General features: G+C 40.5%; 1 protein-coding gene across 1 annotated transcript in view; it reads left to right on the forward strand.

Annotated features, from left to right (window-relative positions):
- Positions 1-604: 604 nt before the first annotated feature.
- The window catches only part of LOC149186781 (uncharacterized protein At1g01500-like), a 28,660-nt gene continuing 7,319 nt past the window's right edge, over positions 605-21,945 (forward strand). Inside the window, exon 1 of the mRNA XM_089411122.1 lies at positions 605-1,580. Within this exon, the coding sequence (XP_089267248.1) occupies positions 846-1,580 (735 nt within the window). The 5' untranslated portion in view covers positions 605-845. The remainder of the gene's footprint in view (positions 1,581-21,945) is intronic.

Raw genomic sequence — 21,945 nt, forward strand, 5'->3', positions numbered from 1 at the left:
CCTCTTATTAGGCGATGTACTTAGCAACAACAACTCAACCAATTGAACCATAAATTACTTCCATTCATATAAATAACATTTAGTTTCAAAAAATTATATTTATTTTTTAATTCATTATTATATCTTTAAAAAATTTTAAATGAGTATATTTATCTTATAGTATATAAAATTTAATTAAATTTTAGAATATTTATATAAAATATTTAAATACGTAAAGTATTTATTTAAGCTAAAAGTAAAATACTGTTATTATATAAACTTGAAACAAAAACAAATCATATTTTGCAATTTTTATTTTTAATTTATATTTTGCAATTTTTATTTTTAAATTAACTGAATTCAAGGCTTGTGTTATCCATAATAAATTTTGAAAAATCTTTTCGTAAAAAACACGTAACCATTAAGTCTCACAATTAAATTTTTTCCCGGGATGAGCCTTTTGTAGGGATTTTATGATCTGGTACATGTCATTATCGAAAATGACCGTGAGTGTGGCCACAGCCCTTTATGGCAAGTCCATGGGCTAGACGCTGTCACAACAGTCCACGTGGCACCTGGCATGCCGAAGCACCAAAGTTTATCATCATCAATCCCAAGGCAGGTGAAGGAAAAGAGGGACGTAGTTACATAGATAGGCACCGTTGGGTGAGAACTTTTGACTGAAGGCACAGAGAAAATGCAATCTGATTTAGTCCAAATTTGGAGTCCTAGATAAAAATAATGCAATTCTTGCAGGTTACTCTTAGAATTCCACAGAATTTCTCCTCCTTGTTCGTTTGAGATCTGCGAGAGGATGTTTGCAGCGTGAGGACTGGATTCATCATTCGCATGAGGGTTATCAGGGCATGGACTGGTATGAGGAGAATAACAAGGCCGCCCATGGCCAGGCTCAGCCCACGGTTCCAAGGGCTGGTGCGCTTCTGAAGAAGAAACCCGCTGCACTCCCATCGGGGGCCCGAGGATGCTTCGAGGTTCGTCTTTTTTATGTCCGGGTGAGCTCGTGCCCTCTGGAAGGAGCCCCGCAATCGCTGACCTTGCGGCACCACCATAGGACCGTGGGTGTCGCCCTGGAGATTAATGGAACCAGGATCCCGCCAGCGGAGTCTGTGTCCCTGACCCTACGCAGGGACAGGGTCGACAAGGAATCGGCCGAGGCTACTTATGTGAGCACGGACAGTGTTCGAACCACCGGGACTTTAGATTTCGAGGTCTGTTATGATGAAGAAACCCTGCTACTCTGCGGCGCTCTGGAGAGGCTAGAACAGGGGTCTGACCATTCGGGGGTTAAGGAATTATGGAGCATGGATTGCTGCTCGGCCATAGGACCGGGGGGTTGCCCTTTTGGCAAACTGAGTAAGCAGCAGCAGGATTTCTCACCGGGGCCTCCCTCCCTGGAGGTTTATGTGGCAGGATGCTGTGGTGGCTCGCCAGTTATTCTCACAAAGACCGTGCAGCTCGTCTCGCGGCGGAAACCGCAGAGGCGGGGGACTCTGGATGTTATTCCCGAGGATGAGGATGAGACGGAGAAATCGCAGATTAAGACCATCGTGCTGAGTGGCCACCATTCACATTCACATCGGGTATGTTTTTGCGTTTGGGTTTTGCCCACACATAATATTAATCTCCTTCAGCTTAGATCGCGGGTCCGATGGGAAATTGTAATTGTGAACACTTGTTTCCAGCCTCATCATCTGTTGATTACTATTGAACCATATCCTGTCTCTCTAGAATGTGTCGGCATTTGCTTTCTCCAGACATGTTTTTAATTTTTTGCTCATAATTGCACTTTTGTGTTTTATTTCTTTATTTTTGAAGCTGCTTTAAGAAACAGGCCTCGAGGTTGGTTGTTCGTTGGTTACCGCATTGACACCGATTTTCTTAGCCTTAAGTTTGGCTGAGGTGCTAGTTCTGAAGGTGATTGAGTCCGACAAATTCGCCAGCGGCCCCCAGCCTCATACATGCTGTTTATGTGGGGTAAAACAAAGTGATAATGGAACCCTGGTGAATGGTCTAATACTCTACTCACGCGACCGCATAACAGGGGTTTCCTTTGGCTACGATTCTGCCAAATTTGCGCAGCTCCATGACATGCCGTTTGAGTGAGGTAGATCACAACGACAATGGAATACTGGTGAATAGCCTAATACTCTACCAACCTCAATATTGAATCAAGGCCCTGTTGGTAATGAGTCAGCTTTTGATTTCTAGCCATATCAATTTTATTTATTTCTTACCTTTTGGTACAAAGACCATTCAGAATTGCGATTTAGTGCACTAGTGTCTAATTTTGAGTTTGGCTAGTGGAAATATCTGTAAAGACTTAAAGAGGTGTAGTGTAATAAATATATATATATATATATATATTTTGGTGAAACTCACTAGGTACTTTCGTTCTGAGGATAGTATGATGGGGAGGTTAACACCTCTACTTACCTGCCCAGGTTAGACCCAATTGATGATAGAGAAATGAAAATATATATTGGAATTATGAGTTAATTTAAAACAAACCTTGCCTGATGTATTTGAGAATGAATTGGATGCTATCTTACCATAAAATAGGAAATAGAAGTGGAAATGGGAGTGAGACAAGAACGAAGGCTAGAGGATTTAGGGGAACAGAAAGAACGAAGGCTAGAGGATTTAGGGGATAAGAAATGTCGGTCCACTCCTCTTCCTGCGCATGCCATGCATATAGCATTGATTAGTAATGCATTAATTTTCGCTGAGTGAAATCAGGTGCTCTATCGGCTCAGGGGGAAGATGCATTAATTTTTGCTGAGAGAAATGAGATGCTCTATGGTCTAGGTGTTGGGGTTGGGGAGGATGTTTTTGTAGCTGAGTTCATAGTTGGAGTCTGTTGGGGGGGGGGGGGGGGGGGGGGGGGCGCAGCGAGGATGTGTCTGTAGCTGAGTTCATAGTTGGAATCTTGCTGCCTTTTTTTCCAAAACTAGCAGACGTGGCTGCATATGCTGGTCCTGAGTTAAGTACCAGAGCACATGTTTTGCAGCAACCTAATGAACTTGAGTAGGTTCCACCATGTACTGACTATTGCAAAACAAATGTCAAGTATGATATTTATCATGTACATGAGGGAACCTAATAATTGTTTGTAATATGTATATAGATGGGTCAATCAACTTTGTATCTGAATCAAGAAATGATTTTGGATTTGCTAACATAGGAGTCCTAGTAACCATGGGCTTACAGTCCATCATCTGATATCTCTTCAGAATTTTTACTGCATATTTACCTTATCCAAGGAAAGCCTCATCTAGACTCTTCCAAACCTTTAGACCCAAAAAGTAGTGCATCAAGCAAATGCTCTTCATGTCAAATTCTTTTGCCACCTTGCCTTGCACTATGCTGTGAGTTTCTCAAAATTTCTTGTAAGCATAAGGTCATCTACGTACATGACTAAAACAAGCAGATTAGAATCATCAACCAAATTGTAAAGATTGGTATTTGCATTTGTCTTGATAAAACCCAAACTTGAAAGATATTCATCTGTCCTGGAGTATTATGCACATGGTGCTTGTTTAAACCCGTAAAGGGCCTTCTGCAATCCATAAACATCGTTCTCATGCCCATACACCTCAAAGCTTTATGGCTGATTTCATTACACCTCCTCAATTAAACCGTTGAGAAATGTTGTCTTTACATCCATATGATAGAAATGCTAACTAAGGTCTAATGTTAAACATACAATGAATTTGATGGAAGTATACTTGGCAACATGAGCAAAAATCTTGTGATTGTCAACTCCCTCTTTTTGGGAGAACCCTCTAGCCACAAACTAAGGTTTGAATTTTGATATGCTACCATCTACTACGTGCTTAACCTTGTACAACCACTTAATGACAATAATTGATTTCCCCTTTAGTTTAGGCACAATCTTCCACACATCATTTTTGATGATGGCATTGTATTCCTCCACCATGGCATCCCACCAAACTTGTGAACCCAATATTTCCTAAAAAGTAGAAGGGTCTTCATCAATATTGGAAGATAGGGCCACTTAATTTGGGAATTTCTTGGGAGGATGACTTATTTGAATGAAGTCAAAAGAGCTCCAACTGCTCTCGTTCCTTTTGTAATGTTTGGGTAAGCCACCTAGGCTTTGTGGCTCAACTAGATGGTAAAGGGGCATCCCTTGTATCTTTGGAAGCTTGCTGATCTAAATCCGTTTTTCTTGAAATCTGTGGATCAACCTTTTGGGTAGTAAGTTCCTATACCTCCCCAGTCATTTCTAAAGAATTCCATGATTGGAGGATCATGCATGTTGAATTTTCTACAAGAATGAATAGTAGAATCAAATTTCCTTTTAAGCCAGTAATATCATTGAGCAATTATACACAAAAAAACGTCAACAATAATATAAAGAAAAACAGTAGGAACATAAAGAGACAAACATGCACAATAGAGACAACAAATTTCCTTGGGAAACCCAAACTTGGGAGAAAACCCAACAAATTTTCTTTTAGGAGAATTGTTCTTCATCAAGGTTCAAAATTTAATGTCTAGAAATCTGTGCCAAAAACTAGACCCATGATGCCAGTCAAACCCGGTCAAATATCACCCAAAACTAGAGAAGTCAATGCTGGTCAACTGTCCAAATTTGGCTTGTGGTCAAGGTCCGCAGTCATCTCAGTCCGTGGTCAGAAATCTGTGCAGTCAACCTGAGTCAATTGTCAAATTTTGGTCCAAGTGCAATTCGGTCAAACTCTATCAAACTTCAGATTCTTGCTTCCTTTTTGTTCACACGTGCTGATATCTCTTCTAGATGATGTTGTGTTGTTGGATTGGTCAAAATGATGATGAATTCTTGTGTCTTTATATTTTTCAAGTGGGTTTGACCAAGGGTCATGCCCATTCATGGTGGGGTTGACTTGTACTTGGAGCCTACTTGAACTCCAAAAATTTAACTTTTAATTTTTATATTTTTCATAATTTTTCTTGTTGATTTGGGAGGCCATTTAGCATGTGGGATTACCTTCCGATGCTACATAAAAATCAACACTCCCTCTGCAAGGGGGGTATTTTCTGCAACATATTTACTGTTAGCTGAGATTTCTCCTTCATGAGAAAAGTTCACGAGCTTGCCATATTGATGCATGTTCATGCAATGTAACTCCTCCAGGGTTGGCCAAAGTCCTTTATGGTTCTTAAGGCAAATGTATCAATTTCCTTTAGTCATGACCCTAACCTAGGCATTAAAATTTTTATTTGGAGAGAATTTGCCTTTGGACTATTCACCTTTTGTGGTCCTTTATGACTTAGCCAAGTCCTTCTAGTAGCCAAGTCCTTTTGGCTTTTCAGGAGAAGATCTGTCCAATCATATAAATTCCTTGGGACATTCACCTCTGGTCGACCTCACCTCTCCCTCTCAGCAAGGGAGGCATTTGGCATCACTCCAAGCTTGTCTTTGAAGTATACTTACTTCACTCTAGACAAAGGTTTGGTGAAAATATCGACAATATACTCATTTGTGCATATATATTGGAGCTCCACTGCCCCCTCCTGTACCATGTCTCAAATGAAGTGATATTTGGTCTCAATATGCTTTGATCTATCATGAAAAACTGGATTCTTTGAAAGTTTGACACAACTTTGAATATTGCTAAATATCATGGTCAGCTCAAGCTCCTGATCGAATAGCCCTATAAGTAGATTCAGAAGCCACACTACTACTTGATTTGTGCCACTGGTTGCAACGTATTCTTTATTTGTTGCACTGAGTGTTATTGAAGTTTGCTTCTTGCTGAACCAAGCTATCATGGCAGATCCTACGTTATAGCAACATCTTGATGTGTTCTTTTTGTCTTCTGCGCTTCCAACCCAATCTGAATTTGTATGTCCTTGTAACCTCACTTCACCTCCCTCACTTCACCTCTTGAGACATATCTCAAACCATGTCCAAATATATTGTGTAAATACTTCAACATATGTTTTGCTGCAACCCAATGTATCTGCTTCGGCTCAACCATATACTAGCTTAAGATGTTTATTACAAAAAAATATCTGGCCTTGTGTTAATTAATAACTTCAATATTTGATCAACTGTTTGTACGTAGTAGGATCTACCAAATTTGAATCTAAAGTGGAGTTAGTGAACTTCTTCAGATCTATTACAAATAAGAATTCTTTCATGTGTATAGAGTTTTCAGGTTCTAGAATAAATGTGGTTCATCCAACCCCTTTTACTGCATGCTTGGTATTGTCTCCAAATTCTACCTTTAATGCTGAGTCTCTTTTTGTCAAATCTGTGAGAGTTTCTCGAAAACATGTCATGTGCCTAGAGGCACCACTGTCTACAAACCATTAACTGCTAGTTGTGATAGTTCTTGAAAGAGTAGAAACACATATTTTCTCCTCAGCTCCCTCTGGCCTTAAAATAACTTCTTTCTGAACCTTGCCTTTCATAGTGAATCTTGAGTAATAAATAAAGATAGTCAAGCTGTTGAACACTTGTCTCTTAGGCGGACTTAGGGGCTGTTCTTTCAACAAGGCTTTGATACCATGTTGAATTTTCTACGAGAATGAATAGTAGAATTTGATTTTCTGATCTGATAATTACTTCCTAATGATCTTTATCAAATTTCCTTTTAAGTCACTGGTAACCTTGAGCAATTATACACAGAAAAATCTCAACTATATATAAAGAAAAACAGTAGGAACATAAAGAGACAACCATGCACAAAAGAGACAACAAATTTCCCTTAGAAACCAAACTTGGGAGAAAACCCAACAACTTTTCTTTTAGGAGAATTGTTCTTCAGTAAGGTTCAAAATTACATAAAAAATTCTAGAAATCTATGCCAAAATCCAGACCCAAGATAAGAGTCAAATTTGGTCAAATATCACCCAAAACCAAATAAGTCGACGTTGGTCAAATGTCAAAATTTGGCTTGTGGTCAATTTGTGGTTAACTTGGTCTATGGTCAGAAATCTGTGTGGTCACCCTCAGTCAACGGTTAGATTTTGGTCAAATTGCAACTCTGTCAATCTCGGTGAAAGCTTCCTTCTTGTTCAAATGTGCGGATATCTCTTGTAGATGATGTTGTGTTGTTGGATTGTTCAAAATGATGATGACTTCTTGTTAATTTTGGCAACTAGCGCCAAACTTCACACTGGACAACTTGTCTCCTAGGCTGACTTAGTGGCTATTCTTTCAACAAGGCTTTGATACCATGTTGAATTTTCTACAAGAATTACTAGTAGAATTTGATTTTCTGATCTGATAATTACTTCCTGATGATCTTTATCAAATTTCCTTTTAAGCTACTGGTATCCTTGACCAATTATACACAGAAAAATCTCAACTATATATAAAGAAAAACAGTAGGAACATAAAGAGACAACCATGCACAAAAGAGACAACAAATTTCCCTTGGAAACCAAACTTGGGAGAAAACCCAACAACTTTTCTTTTAGGAGAATTGTTCTTCAGTAAAGTTCAAAATTACATAAAAAATTCTAGAAATCTATGCCAAAATCTAGACCCAAGATAAGAGTCAAATTTGGTCAAATATCACCCAAAACCAAATAAGTTGACGTTGGTCAACTGTCAAAATTTGGCTTGTGGTCAATTTGTGGTCAACTCGGTCTATGGTCAGAAATCCGTGCTGTCACCGTCAGTCAACGGTTAGATTTTGGTCAAATTGCAACTCTGTCAAACTTGGTGAAAGCTTCCTCCTTGTTCAAATGTGCGGATATCTCTTATAGATGATGTTGTGTTGTTGGATTGGTCAAAATGATGATGACTTCTTGTTAATTTTGGCAACTAGCGCCAAACTTCACATTGGACAACCCATATTTTTATTGGATTCCTCTCTTTGAGTGGTGTAGGATTGATCTAAAGATCATCCCATTCTGACATGTACAAATGGAATTATGAATTTATTTTGATTATGGACAAATTGTCAAGGTCGACCAACAAACTCATGTAGGTTTAGTAGCCCAATAGTCACGTCTATTCATCCTCAATGTTTGCATATCAATAGAAGGTGTCTCCTCATTTGGACACTTCACTCACTCACAATTCTCTCTCCTTTCATTGATTGGGTATAAATTTCAGAGGCAGTTTTCCACACGTGTGAAGAAGGTAAGGGTTTTCTGTTCTAGCCGTTGACCAATGTTGACTGAAATTGCAAGACGCTGTTTTGACGTGTGTTGACCTGTTTTCACTGTGGTTTTGAGCAATGTCACATGGTTCAGATTTGAGTTCGGGTTTGACAATGATTAGGTTCAGTTTGAGTTCGAATTTTTTGACGAGGTTTAGATGAAGTTCGCCATTAGGTTTGTCTATATATATATATATTAATTTAAAATGAATTATAGGATAAAATAGCAAGAAATCATAAAAATGCTATTAAGGACATGGAAACTGCAAGGATAAAGTACAAGCTTGAGTTGTGACATGAAGTTATGAGTTTTGATTTTATGGACTTGGTCAATGGCTATGAGGTTCGATGAGGTTCGTCGAACCTCAAAAGTTTTTTAAGGTTCGCTAGAATTCGAACCTCAAGGTTAAAGTTCGACAAACCTTGTGACATAGGTTTTGTGTGGGGAATCTCTATTTGGGTAGGCTGCATTTCTGGGCACGAAATCTGAGGTAGTTTGATCTCTGTTTGACCAGTGTTGACTATGCTAGGGTTTGTTGCAACATTGATTTTCGTTGACCAATTTCACTGGACTTTTTCGAATTGTTTTTGGGTTGATTTATCTAGTTGTTGGAGGCCGAGTTGACTGAGTTTGGCTGAGCTGAATTGGAGGAAGAATTTTTCCGTGTTGACCAGCGTTGACTTTTTGGTTAGGGCTTGCTGTTACTGCTGTTTGACTGGTCAGATTTCACTTTGATTGGGCAATTGGAAATTATATATTATACTCTCTCTCTCTGCTGAACTTTTGAAGAATTGTAAGAAGAATTGATAAAGGGTTCCCCACATTGGGGTTTGTCCTTGGCCGGTGTCATATCTTGTGTCCTCTTGTCTTGGATTGTCTTCTATTGTTATTGTTTACGTTCTATCTGCATTTTACTATCATGTTGTTGTGATTGCTAAACTTGATATTGATATTGGGATAATAAGACAATTGAAGTGAAATTGCTCTTAAGCATAGAACAATCATTGTTATCCTAAAATTAACATGGTATCGAAGTTGAGGTGAAGACAAAGCCCAAGCAAGAGTGAGAAGAGCAATCACTAAGAGGAGCAATCATTGATCAAAGACAAGATCCAATGGCCTCCACATCCTACTTCAAGTTTGATGATAAGCTTCATGATAAGTCTGATTACCATGCATGGAAGATTTCTCTTGATTTGACATTAGAAGAGCAAGATGTTATGGATTATGTGTTGGGAAAGATTTCAGAACCTCCTTCAAATGCACCGACTGCTGCTAAGACAAAGTACAAGAAGGGTGAAGTCAAAGCCAAGAAGATCATCAGGGATTCTATTCATAAGCATTTAGTTGCTTACATCTCCGATTTGAACACATCAAAAGAGATATATGACAGGTTGGTTGGCATGTTCAAATCTAGCAATGCCAACCAAATTCTTTTCCTCAAGAACAAACTGAAGGATACAAAGAAAGGAACAAATGAAGATATTCAATCCTACATCATGAGGATTACTGAGCTAAAAATGATCTTCTTTCGATTGGAGAAGCTATTGCTAATAGGGAGCTTACTCTCATTGCCCTTGGAGGACTCCTTCGTGAATGGTACATGTTGAACACTACTATTCCTAACAACGACATGATTCCAGGTTTTTGAAGAATTGTTAACTAGATGTTCTCAAGAAGAAACAAGGATGATGGAACTAGATATGCCATGATCCTACTGCATTCTCCGCTCATGCTAAAAAGAAGAACAATGCAGGTTCAAAGAAGCAATGTCAAGGAAGGCCGGTTTTCAAAAATGGAAGGAAGGCAAGCTGCTTCATTTGCAACAAGTTTGGTCACTATGCTAGGGAGTGTCCTAATAGAAGGGATACACCTCATGATGATAACAACTACAACAACAACAATTTCAGGGGCAACAACAATCAAAGGAATGGAAAATTCAACAACCAAGGAAAAAGGAATGCTCCCACTCCTCAGCAAGGAAATGGTCGCCCTCCCAAGAGATCAAGAAACACCAAGTATGATGAATCTAATGGTGTTTTTTTTTTTTTTTTTATTTGTCTTCTGAATTAAGACTAAATCTATTAAGAAAAGAAATATGGTACAAACAGAGCTTACAAAGAAGCGAAGCTAAGGAGCAAGGGAGCCGGAAATGATATGATATCAACCTCGGTCCCAAAAACAACCACGGCACAAGCAGAAGATAACAGAGAGGAACAGAAAGAACGAGCTGGTCTAGGGAGTCTACCCAGCATGGGCAGAATCTTCCAATCTACATTTTTTTCCTTTCTTTTTGCTGACTTTGACCCAACCAAATGGATCTGGCTGGACCGGAACTACTTGCAGACTGATCTGAGCTAAAGGAGGAGACTCCTTGTCTGAATCAGAAGGCGAAGACTCATGAGAACGTTTCTGCGAGAACAGAGGCGCAGAAGGATCCATGGCGCTGGCTGAGGGCGGATCCTTCGGTTGCTCCAAATTCTCCTCGTCCACTTCCAAGTCCTCCTCATCAGAGCTAGAGGACTCTATGTCATCCATAGGGGGTCTGTCACAAGGTTTCCAACTCTTGGATTTGGATTTGCGAGTGAAAATCTTCTTTTTGTCGAGGAACGCTGCACATGTGTTCTGGAGATGCCCTGTCTGATGGCAATGGCGACACCTGAAGGCTGTATTCTCATAGTCCAAAGTTTGCGTCCAATGGAAGTCCCCGACTTTGAGGATGATCTGATCTGGCAGCCCTTTACTGATGTCTATTTCTGCGCAAATTCTACCATAGGTGTATAATCCTTTCTCCCCCCTTGAGGTATCTGTTGCTAGGAAGCGGCCAAGGGTGTCTCCGATTCCTTGAAAGACAGCAAAATGCCATAGATGCGCAGGGAGATTTGGAAGCCTGACCCAGATAGGAAGCTTGGAGATGACTGCAGTGGAGGGGTCAAAGTCTGGGAACCAGGGGGAGAGGAAAAGTCCAGCTGATCCCCAGAACCAGGGGCCCCCCTTTAAGGCTTTCTGGTAATCTTCGTTGAAGGCAATGACTACAATAAAGAAGCCTTTCGAGCAGAAGAAGACTTTGCAGTTGTTGGTCCAATTAGAATGGATCCACTGGTATAGATCAACAGTGCGGGGCCATAGGCCATTAAATCTGCAGATGAGGGCTGTTTCTGCAAATGTCTGGTATTGATCATCCAAAGATGGATGAGTGATTTCAATGGCAGGGGTTTCCTCCATTTTATCCACCAAGAAGGGTTTGGGAGCCTCGGCAGAATGGGCAGGCTTCTTGGCAGGCTGTGCATGAACTGCATCTTTGTAGGAGAAACCTTTGGAGGCAGAGGATTGCCCGACTGCCCCTCCCCTTAGTCGTAGTGATAGGATCACTGTGGCATTTCTTTCAATATTATAAAAGGAAAGAGGCAGATTGTAATCAAGCTGCTTACCAACAAAGAGGAGCCGCAGAAGGGAGGAAGGGATCCCCAACCTCTGTTCGAGAATCTTTGAGAGATGGCGCACTGTGACTTCTAGGAGCAGGGTTTTGCCTGTCAGAAGAATTATCTGAATCTGGAAACTCGCTTGCTGGAAATGAATAGGATCTCGGCTGCCTGAATGAGGAAACGAGGTTGAAACATTGAGGTCCCAGATGCTCCTTCTAGGCAGATCCAGGAAGCTTGGAAAGTTCTGAAAATGAGATGCAGAGTATCGACTATTCCGGGGAGGCAGAGCACGACTTTTGTTAACCCTGGCTGGATTTTCTTCTTCTTCTGAGCGGATCCGGTGCGAAATGCTGGATAATCTTCGGCATTTGCGTCCGACGACCACCACAGCCTCGGCCTTTCCTGTGGCTCTCGTTTTACCCTGTTGCTGAATCTTTGCAGGGTGAGCAATACCGGGGCCATTCCTGCGGCCTTTCCTGTTGCGGCGCCATTGGAGGGAGCGGGGGCTCGGCTTCAGACGCCCCATTCCCAGAACCCTAGCACCAAAAACCCTAATCGATGCATTTCGTTCCGCCATCGCTTCATTTTTCTCGCCTTCATCCTCCCGCAGGTCTCTGCGGCGTTTCGCTGGCGATGGCTGCTGTTGCTGCCGCCGCCGCCGTTGCTTCTTCTCGCCTTCCTTTTGCTGGCTTTTACTTGTCGTATTCGAGGCAGCCATGGCGGCCGAACAGAAAATGTATGAGACTGCGGCGCCTGGAGTTCTCGGCTCTCTGTTCCAAAGTTAAAACGACTGATTTTATTCATATGATGAATCTAATGTTGTTGATAACAAGCAAAAACAATTTTATCTTATATCTACCCTCTCCACTACATCTCCTTTGGACACTTTGGGAAATTGGTTGATTGATAGTGGTGCCTCAAGGCACTTCACTAGGTATAAGGAAGCTCTTTCAAATCTGATTGAAAAGGATACAAATTTGGAAATTATCCTTGGAGACAATGCCACCTATCTGGTGAAGGGAGTTGGGAATGTTACTCTTCAATTGAATCAAGGTAACACCATTCATCTCCAAGAAGTACTATATGTACCCGATCTAAAGAAGAACCTGTAATCTATCTCGACGATGGAGGACAAAGGATGCAAGGTATCATTCATTGATGGAAAGGTACGTGTGGAATAAAAATTTCAAAGATGCATTTACACTTGGCGTAAGGGTTGATAGCCTATATGAAGTTGGAGGAATCCCATTGGGAGGTATGTCTTGCAAGACATCACTTAAATCTGAATTATGGCACCAAAGGTTTGCTCATCTACATTATAAGGCTCTACCCGATGTGAGGAAGATGGTGACAGGTATGCTCCAATTGAAAGTAGAACATGAAGGTGTTTGTCATGGGTTTGTCGAATGAAAGCATACAAGGGGACCATTCCCCTCAAGTGATAACAAGACTATCGACATATTGCAATTGGTTCATTCTGATCTATCTGGTATGATGCCCGTGAACTCATTAGGAGGATATTTATATTATGCTATCTTTATGGATGATTTGTCTTGCAAGACTTGGATATATTTCTTGAAGAAGAAGGACAAAGTATTCTCATGGTTCCGTACTTTCAAAACTTTGGTTGAAAATCAAACTGAGAAGAAGATCAAAATATTGAGGACTAATAATGGAACCAAATATCAATCAAATGAGTTCAAAAATTATTGTAGAGAAGCTGGGATTAAGAGGGAGACTACTACCACATATACTCTTGAGCAAAATGGTGTTGTTGAAAGGAAGAATCGTTCCATCGTAGAAGCCACTTGTGCCATGCTTCATGATCAAAACCTTTCGAAGTTCTTATGGGCCAAAGCTGCAAACACCGCTGTGTATGTTCAAAATAGATGCCCTCATCAAGCGTTGGACTCCAAAACTCCCGAAGAAGTTTTCACTGGTAAGAAACTTGATGTTTCTCACTTTAGAATTTTTGGCAATCCCGTATATTTTCATGCGCTGAAAAAAAGAGAAGCAAATTGGATGCTTCTGGGAGGAAAGGAACATTTGTGGGCTATAATGAAACTTCTAAGGCATATAGAATCTATGTGCCTGATCAAAGAGAAGTGGAGATAAGTCATCATGTCACCTTAGATGAGGATAATGCCCTTGGGAAGATTAGTAACCTTCCTCTTCCAAGGAAGGACAAAGAAGATGATTCAGGAAAGCAGGGAGAATCGCAGGATGAATCGATGCTTGATGTTGAAGGACCAATGGATCCCATTGGTCCACCCCCGCATGAGCCCTCCTCATTAAAAAGGAGACCCTCATGGCTTAGGGAGACTCTCGAAGATGCCGAGAGACATGTTGCACCTAGGGGGGACATTTCGTGAAAGCAAGAAGCCAAATAGGTACTTAACTGCAATAAGCACCATTGGTCAACTTGAGCCTTGCTCATTCGAAGAAGTTGCAAAGCACCAAGTTTGGAAGGATGCTAAACACGAAGAGTATGAGTTGATTATGAAGAATGATGTTTGGGATGTGGTCCCTAGACCCAAGGACAAATCTGTTGTCACCTCGAAATGGCTCTACAAGATCAAGCATGGCGTTGATGGAAGTGCTGCAAAGTTCAAGGCCAGATTCGTTGCTTGAGGCTTCTCTCAAAAGGAAGGTGTAGAGTATGATGAGATATTTGCACCAATTGCCCACTACACCACCATTCGTTTGATTATAGTCCTTGCTGCCTCGCAATGATGGAATCTACATTAGATGGATGTCAAGATTGCCTTCTTGCATGGTTCACTTAAGGAGGAAGTCTATGTAGAACAACCTGAGGGGTTCGAAGTTCAAGAGCATCAGAGACATGTATGTAGGTTGAAGAAAGTCCTCTATGGGTTGAAGCAAGCACCTCGGGCTTGGTATGAGAGGATCGATAACTATCTAATGAAGCTGGGATTTACAAGAAGTGAAGCTGATCCGAACCTTTACTTTAAGGTTGAGAATGATAGACCTCTCATCTTGGTACTCTATGTGGATGATCTCTTTCTGACAGGTGCAGACCCTCTTATTCATCAATGTAAGAGGGAGTTGGCTTCCGAATTTGAAATGAAGGAGCTAGGACTGATGCATTATTTTTTAGGGTTGGAGGTTTGGTAAAAGCCAGGTGAGATTTTCCTTTCTTAAGGAAAATATATTGTGAAGATACTTGAAAGATTTGGGATGGTGGATTGCAAGTCCGTGACTACTCCGATGGAACTTAACTTCAAGAAGTTATGCGGAAGTGTTGCTGGGCCCGATTTGGGAAATCATTCCGAGTATTGTCAACTTGTGGGGGCCCTGCTGTTCTTGGTGAACTCCCATGTTTTCCAGTGAATACATTGAGTCAGTTTATGGTTGAGCTTCATCACATACATTGGATTGTTGCCAAGAATCTCTTGAGATATCTTCGGGGCACAATCACTTATGGACTGAGATACACTGCTGGGAATGTGAGGCTCCATGGTTACTCTGATGCAGATTGGGCTGGCAATGTGGTGGATTGTAAAAGCATTTCTAGATGTTGCTTCTCTCTAGGTTTTGCTTCGATATCATGGATGAGCAGGAAGCAGAAGTCAGTTGCCTTGAGCACCGTTGAGGCTAAATACATTGTTGCTAGTATGGCGTCCTGTGAAGCTATTTGGTTGAGGAAGCTCTTTAGTGAGCTGTTTGGACATGTGCTGGATACCACTGTTATCTTCTGCGACAACCAGAGTGGGATTCGTCTTTTTGAGAATCCTTTGTTTCATGACCTCTCCAAGCATATTGATATCAGGTACCACCTTATCTGGGATATGGTACAACGAGGAGCAATAAGGCTCAACAATTGGGACTGATGATCAGGTTGCCAATATTCTTACGAAGCCCTTGGGGAAGGTCAAATTCTTAACGTTCCATGAATGACTTGGAGTTGTGGAGAGACCCTCTTATGAGGGTCTCGTATGAGATGGATGTTGTGCTTTGGTAGCGACCATAGGGTGAGTGGTTCACCTTCCCCTAATGGTGCGCGATGTACAGGGTGAGTGGTTCACCTTCCTCTGTGATACCCTGTGGTGACATATGCATAGGATGAGTGGTTCACCTTCTCCTATGGCATATGAGTAGGATGAGTGGTTCACCTTCTCCTGCAGGCTGCTGGCACATCCTACCCATGCAGTTTGAGACTCATGGGAAGTACCTCTCATCTGGCCAATGAGTAGGGAAATGAGGATAGGGACCATAGTAATACTGATGGATGCATTGTGTCCTACCGTACTCCCTATGCTAGGATGTTGATATTGATCTGGGATCAATGGAAACTCACTTCGGGTCGATTTAGAGTGGTATAACACACTCTATTATTGGACACTGACTTTGGGTCAGTGGAGAATGGTATGATACATTCTCGATCATTTCTTCTTATTTCATGGTTCAGCAGAGTAGAGCAGAGACAGGGATGGTATAGTTTGTTAGACAGTGTGGTAGGTGAAGTTCTCCCTAGTTGAGAGGGAGTGTTAATTTTGGCAACTAGGGCCAAACTTCACATTGGATAGCTCGTATTTTTATTGGATTCCTCTCTCCGAGAGGTGTAGGATTGATCTAAAGATTATCTCATTCTGACATGTACAAATGGAATTATGAATTTATTTTGATTATGGACAAATTGTCAAGGTCGGCCAACAAACTCATGTAGGTTCAGAAGCCCAATAGTCACGTCTATTCATCCTCAACGTTTGCATATAAATACAAGGTGCCTCCTCATTTGGACACTTCACTCACTCACAATCTTCTCTCTCCTTCATTGATTGGGTATGAATTTTAGAGGCACTTCTCACATGCGAAGAAGGGAAGGGCTTTTTGTTCCAGCCATTGACCAGTGTTGACCAAAATTGCAAGAGGTCGTTTTGGCTTGCATTGACCAATGTTGACTTGTTTTGATTGCGGTTTTGTGTGAGGAATCTTAGTTTGGGCCGCATTTTTGGGCACGAAATCCGAGGTAGTTTGACCTTTGTTTGACTAGAGTTGACTGTCCCAGGGCTTGTTGCAACGTTGACTATATTTGATTGGACTTTTTTGCATTGTTTTTGGGTTGATTTGTCTAGCTGTTGGAGGTTGAGTTGACCGAGTTTGACCAAGTTGAGTTGGAGGAAGAATTCTTCCCTGTTGACCAGTGTTGACTATTTGGTTAGGGTTTGCTGTTACTGTTGTTTGACTGGTTAGATTTCACTTGATTGGGCAAGTGAAAACTATATATTGTACTCTCTCTTTGTTGAACTTTTGAAGAATTATAAGAAGAATTGATCAAGGGTTTCCCCACATTGGGGTTTGTTTCTGGTTGGTGCCATATCTTGTGTCCTCTTGTCTTGGATTGTCTTCTATTGTTATTGTTTATGTTTTATCTGCATTTTACTATCATGTTGATGTGATTGCTAAAATAGATATTGATATTGGGCTAATAAAAAAATTGAAGTAAAATTGCTCTTAAGCATAGAACATACCATTGTTATCCTAAAATTAACACTTCTTGTGTATTTATATTTGTCAAGTGGGTTTGACCAAGGGTCACATCCATTCATGGTGGGGCTTGTTGGAGAATGTAACTAGTTTCAGTCTTCATATTTGTACCATTATGTATTTTATGTAAAAAGCAAAAGAAAAAAAAAGAAAACCATTATTTCTTTCCTAGACAAGCATGTTCTTCATGCCTCTAGGTTTTTGAGTCAAAAGAGAGTCTTATTTGGACCTATTGCAAGGAAAAAGGAAAAATAATTTTGAATATGTATTTTTGGGTTAAAAACCCCTCTAGGTTCCAAGTCAACATACTTGTCAACTCGACCCTCTCCCAATGGACATGTCTATTTGCACCTGTCTGGACTATTTAAATAGAGGGGAGATGAAGCTCATTTGGACACACAATTGGATGATTTTGCTTTGAAATATCGTAGAAAGGAGAAAGACAAGAGGAGGGTCGGAGTATGAAAGAAGTAAATTCTTCTTGAGTTGGAATGTGTGGAAGTTCTACCTTGGTACATCTCTTGTTGCTGGTCTCTTGATGATGGATTTGCTGTTCAGAAAGGAAGGTTTGACTTGGCATCTAGAGGGCTGGTTATGGGTCTTGGAGATCTCATTTTGATTTTGATAAGAAGAGAATTTTCCTGGATTTCCCTTTGGAGGGGTTTTCCCATGTCTTGGAGCCTATATCTTCTGTTTTTTTGTTGCTATGATCTTCATGTTCATGTTATGGTAATTGTTTGATGAAGGAATCAAAATAATAAAATTAATAAGAAATCAACTAATTTCAAAAGCAGTGATCATTGAAAGGAAAATCTAAACTAATCGGGAAGCCTCTTGATTTTCCAACAGGGCTGCGCTGTCAACTTGGAGCTTACATGAACTCCAAAAATTAAACTTTTAATTTTATTTTTTGTAATTTTCCTTGGCTGATTTGGGAGGCCACTTAGCATGCAGGAATACCTCTCGATGCTACATAAAAATAAACATTCCCCATCAAACTTGATATCTTTATTCATAATTACCTTCTAATGAGATATAATGCATACTCTAGAAGCTTTAGAAGTCCCATTCTAACCCACCAAGATGCTCTTCAAACTAGAAGTTGCTAGTTTGGTCCTCTTTTCTCATCAGGAATGTGATGTAGACATGACATTTGTAAAAACAAAGATTAATGAATCCTTTGTTGTTTTGTCCTTTAAAAATCTTCAAGGACACCTATGTAGAATATAGATTGTTGTAAGACACATTTTCACCCAAAGACACATTGTGAGATCTAGATCATGAATTATAATCTGAGCCGTGGATCTATAGCGAGTTTGTTCCCATCTCTGTGTAGGCTTGAGGGATAAGCCACAGTGATGTAGGGCTGAGTAAATAGAGGATTGGACATATTGAATGCTACTAGGAAGGGTTGCTAAGCATAGATCTCGAAGTCTATTCACAAACGAAGTTGTGAACAACGTGTCTTGAAGGCTGAATGTAAAATCACCTTGAAGGATCTAAGGGACTATGAGTAGCTGCGTTTTAGAGTTGATGGTACAATGAATTTGATGGACCTAATTCACTGTGAGAAGTTGAGTTGGACAAAGATCAAAAAGGGAGACAAATCTCTGTGACTAAGGAGGCAAAAGATCTACTAGGTGTCAAGACAAAAGTGTACTGAAAGGGCTGATCTAGAAGGGCTATATCAGCAAGTCTTTGTTCTTGTCTTTTCTCATTGAACATATTGTAGATCTAAAGGAGAAAATCACAAGCCCTAATTTGTATGCTAGTTGTACTAGTGATCGAGGGCCATGATCCTTGATATGAGAGCCCCATGATTCTTTTATTGATTGACTAATAAAATAATCGAGTTTTGAGCTCAAATTTCTTTGTACTTGATTGATTTCACTGCTAAAGATTTCCGCTGTGCAAAGTGCTAGAAAGTTGGGGTTCTTAGTGATTAGCCATAGACCAGATCTTGGGCCTAAGGAAAATTCAACATGGTATTAGAGCTACTTTGAAGAGCATGTGGATCAGAGTGTGCATAGGAAGCAGAGTGAGCTAGTGGAGGTTGTGTAGATTTAGAGGGAGTCTAGCTTCAGAGGGAGACTACGAAGGATTGTTAGTTGCCCTATGGAAGTTTGAATCTTTAGGTTCTAACGAGATAGAGGAGTTTTCAGCCCATGCAAGGACAATCACGAACCATGAGAGAACATTCATGGTGGTGCAAGGAAAGTCGTAGATCCTACGAGGACAGATATGGATCACATTGGAAATGTCATGCACCATGCGAGGACAGTCATGCATCATGCAAGATAAGTCATGCACCATGCAAGATAAAGCTAGGCATAGTACAAAGAAGTTGTGGCACATACGAAGACAAATATGGCTACATAAGGAAAGTCATGACTCATGATATGACGATCATGAGCATGCAAGGAGAATCATGGAGCCGGAAGCTTGAAGGAAATACCTTCCTCACTAAGAGGGATTGTTGGAATTTTGGGTAGCTCAGAAGGTATTTGTGAGAGGGAAAACCCACCAAAAGTGGTTGGTTGGGAAATTGGGGTTGGGTCCAAAATTGGGGTTTTGGACCCAAGATGTGGGTTTAGGACCTAAAAAAAGAATTATTAATTCTAAAGGGTCAAGAGGCTAAAACTCTAAGTCTAGAGGTTTCCCAGGTGACTCAAGGGACAAGGATAAATAGAGAGAGCCTATGGAGAGGTTCAATGCATCTCAAGTAATATGGACTTTACTTGAGGAGATTGGTTGCCCTAAGGAGATGTAGATCTTAGAGAGGAATCACAACTAGCGTAAGGAGGACGTGTTATGTCTTTCTAGAGGCCAAGGGTTCTATTGTTTGATTGTAGGGAAGAGAGGATTGACTCGTGACCTGTTTTGGAAGGCTGAGGATGGAGTAACGCCTGTTGATTTTTGATGTTGGTGCCAAGGAAAGGCTGCAACCTCAAGATGGTATGAATCATGGCAGTGAGGTGGCCACAATAACTGACAGATGAAGTTCGTGAGTTCTTTTATATTTTCCAATGGTTTGTGGTTTGTCCAAGGGTGTATCCAAGTGCTAGTTGAGTTTAGCTCAGAGGTCTAGTTCTGTCCAGTAGGCCGAGTTATGATGCCACATAATATTTTGTTCAGATTTGTGTAATCTAAGGTAGCCGAGGCTAGATCTGGTGGCTGAATGTGGACTTAAGGTGCCCTGGTTAGGGCCGCAGGAGGCCATGTCAAGCAAGTTGAGACTAGTAGGGTTACAAGCCTAAAGGATAAAGAGCAAAGGACAGATAAGCGCATGCAAGCTAATGGACCAAAGATATAAGGTCTGGACAGTGATCCGTGACCTTAAGAGTGGATGAGAAAAATGGTAATGACTGGCAGTAGGTGGATCAAGTTGAATAAGGGTAGATCCGAGGTCTATTAGGGCTAAGTGAGTAATTTGAGCCCTAGATCTACAACAAGTTTGTTCTTGTCTTTGTGTAGGCTTGAGGGATGAGCCACAATCATGTAGGGTTGAGTAAATAGAGGTGTGGACACATTGAATGTTGCCAGGAAGGGTTTATAAGCATGGATCTTGAAGTCTATTAACAAACGAAGTTGTGAATAATGTGTCATAAAGGCTAATTGTATAGTCATCTTGAAGGATCTAAGGGACTTTGAGTAGTTGTGTTTTAGAGTTGATGGTACAGTGAATTTGATGGACCTAATTCACTGTGGGAAGCTGAGTTGGACAAAGATAAAAAGGGAGACAAATCTATGTGACTAAGGAGGCAAAGGACCTGCCAGGTGTCAAGACAAAGGTCTATTGAAAGGGTTGATCTAGAAGGGCTACACCAACAAGTAAGTTAAGTTGTTCGTCTTTTGTCATTGGGCAAATTATAGATCTGAAGGAGCAAATCACAAGCCCTAATTTGTATACTATGTATACTAGCCGTACTAGTGATTGAGGGCCATGATCCCTAGTATGGGAGCCCCATGATTCTTTTATTGATTGCCTAGTAAAATAATCAAGCTTTGGGCTCAACTCTTTGTGTACTTAATTGATTTCACTGCTGAAGATTTTTCCCGTGCAATGTGCTAGAAAGTTGGGGCCTAAGGAAAATTCAACAAGTTACTTGATAAAGATATTGAAGTCATGGGTTCACATTTGTGTTACTGGATCCATGGGGTCTTGATGGTGTTAATGATTGTAGTTGTGGTAGGTATTTCCACAAAAGCAAAGTGGTCCAAGTTGTGGGAAGCACCATTAAATGACTCTTAGACTTAGGACTTCACTTTATTAATTAATTAATAAAATGGATGTCTTTTTATAAAGTGAGTTTAATCTAATAAAGTGTTTTAGTTTGAGTACTAGTGATTTAAGTCGAATTTTGGACCATTGATCTCAACTCAAGATTAGATTTAATCTTGACTGTTGAGATTAGGGATTTGGCCTATCCCAAAATTATAAAAGGAAGCCAAGTGAAAGAGAGGATACACTAATTATTTCTCTCAAGGTGATTTTGAGAGATCGAGAGAAAATCAAAATGACCTTTTGATTTTTTGGGCAAGGAGAAGAATTATAACAACAATGAAGGAGAGGACAACCATTAATTGGTAGGTTGTACAGATCATGTGGTTCAATCATAGAAGTGATCGAAGGCAAATTTTTGAGAGTTGGAAATTCGGGTTTGTTGGGTTTGTTTTGTATTTTTTCTTAGAGCCATTTTCCTAGTATGGGAGCTCTTGTAAATTCGAAAGTTATTTGAATGATGAACTGATGTTGAAGAGTAGAAAAATTGTGCATGCACAAGATTTGCTTTTTTTTGCCTTTTCTTGCTTTTCCAAGTTTTTTCGCTTCTTTATTTGGTTAAAGAATTTCAGTAGTATAAATCTAGATTTGATCTATTTACCTAGGCAC

The sequence above is a fragment of the Pinus tabuliformis genome, chromosome 3_1 (assembly GCF_031772625.1).
Source record: "Pinus tabuliformis cultivar Carrire ecotype Pingquan chromosome 3_1, CPIR1, whole genome shotgun sequence".
NCBI classification, from domain to species: domain Eukaryota; kingdom Viridiplantae; phylum Streptophyta; class Pinopsida; order Pinales; family Pinaceae; genus Pinus; species Pinus tabuliformis.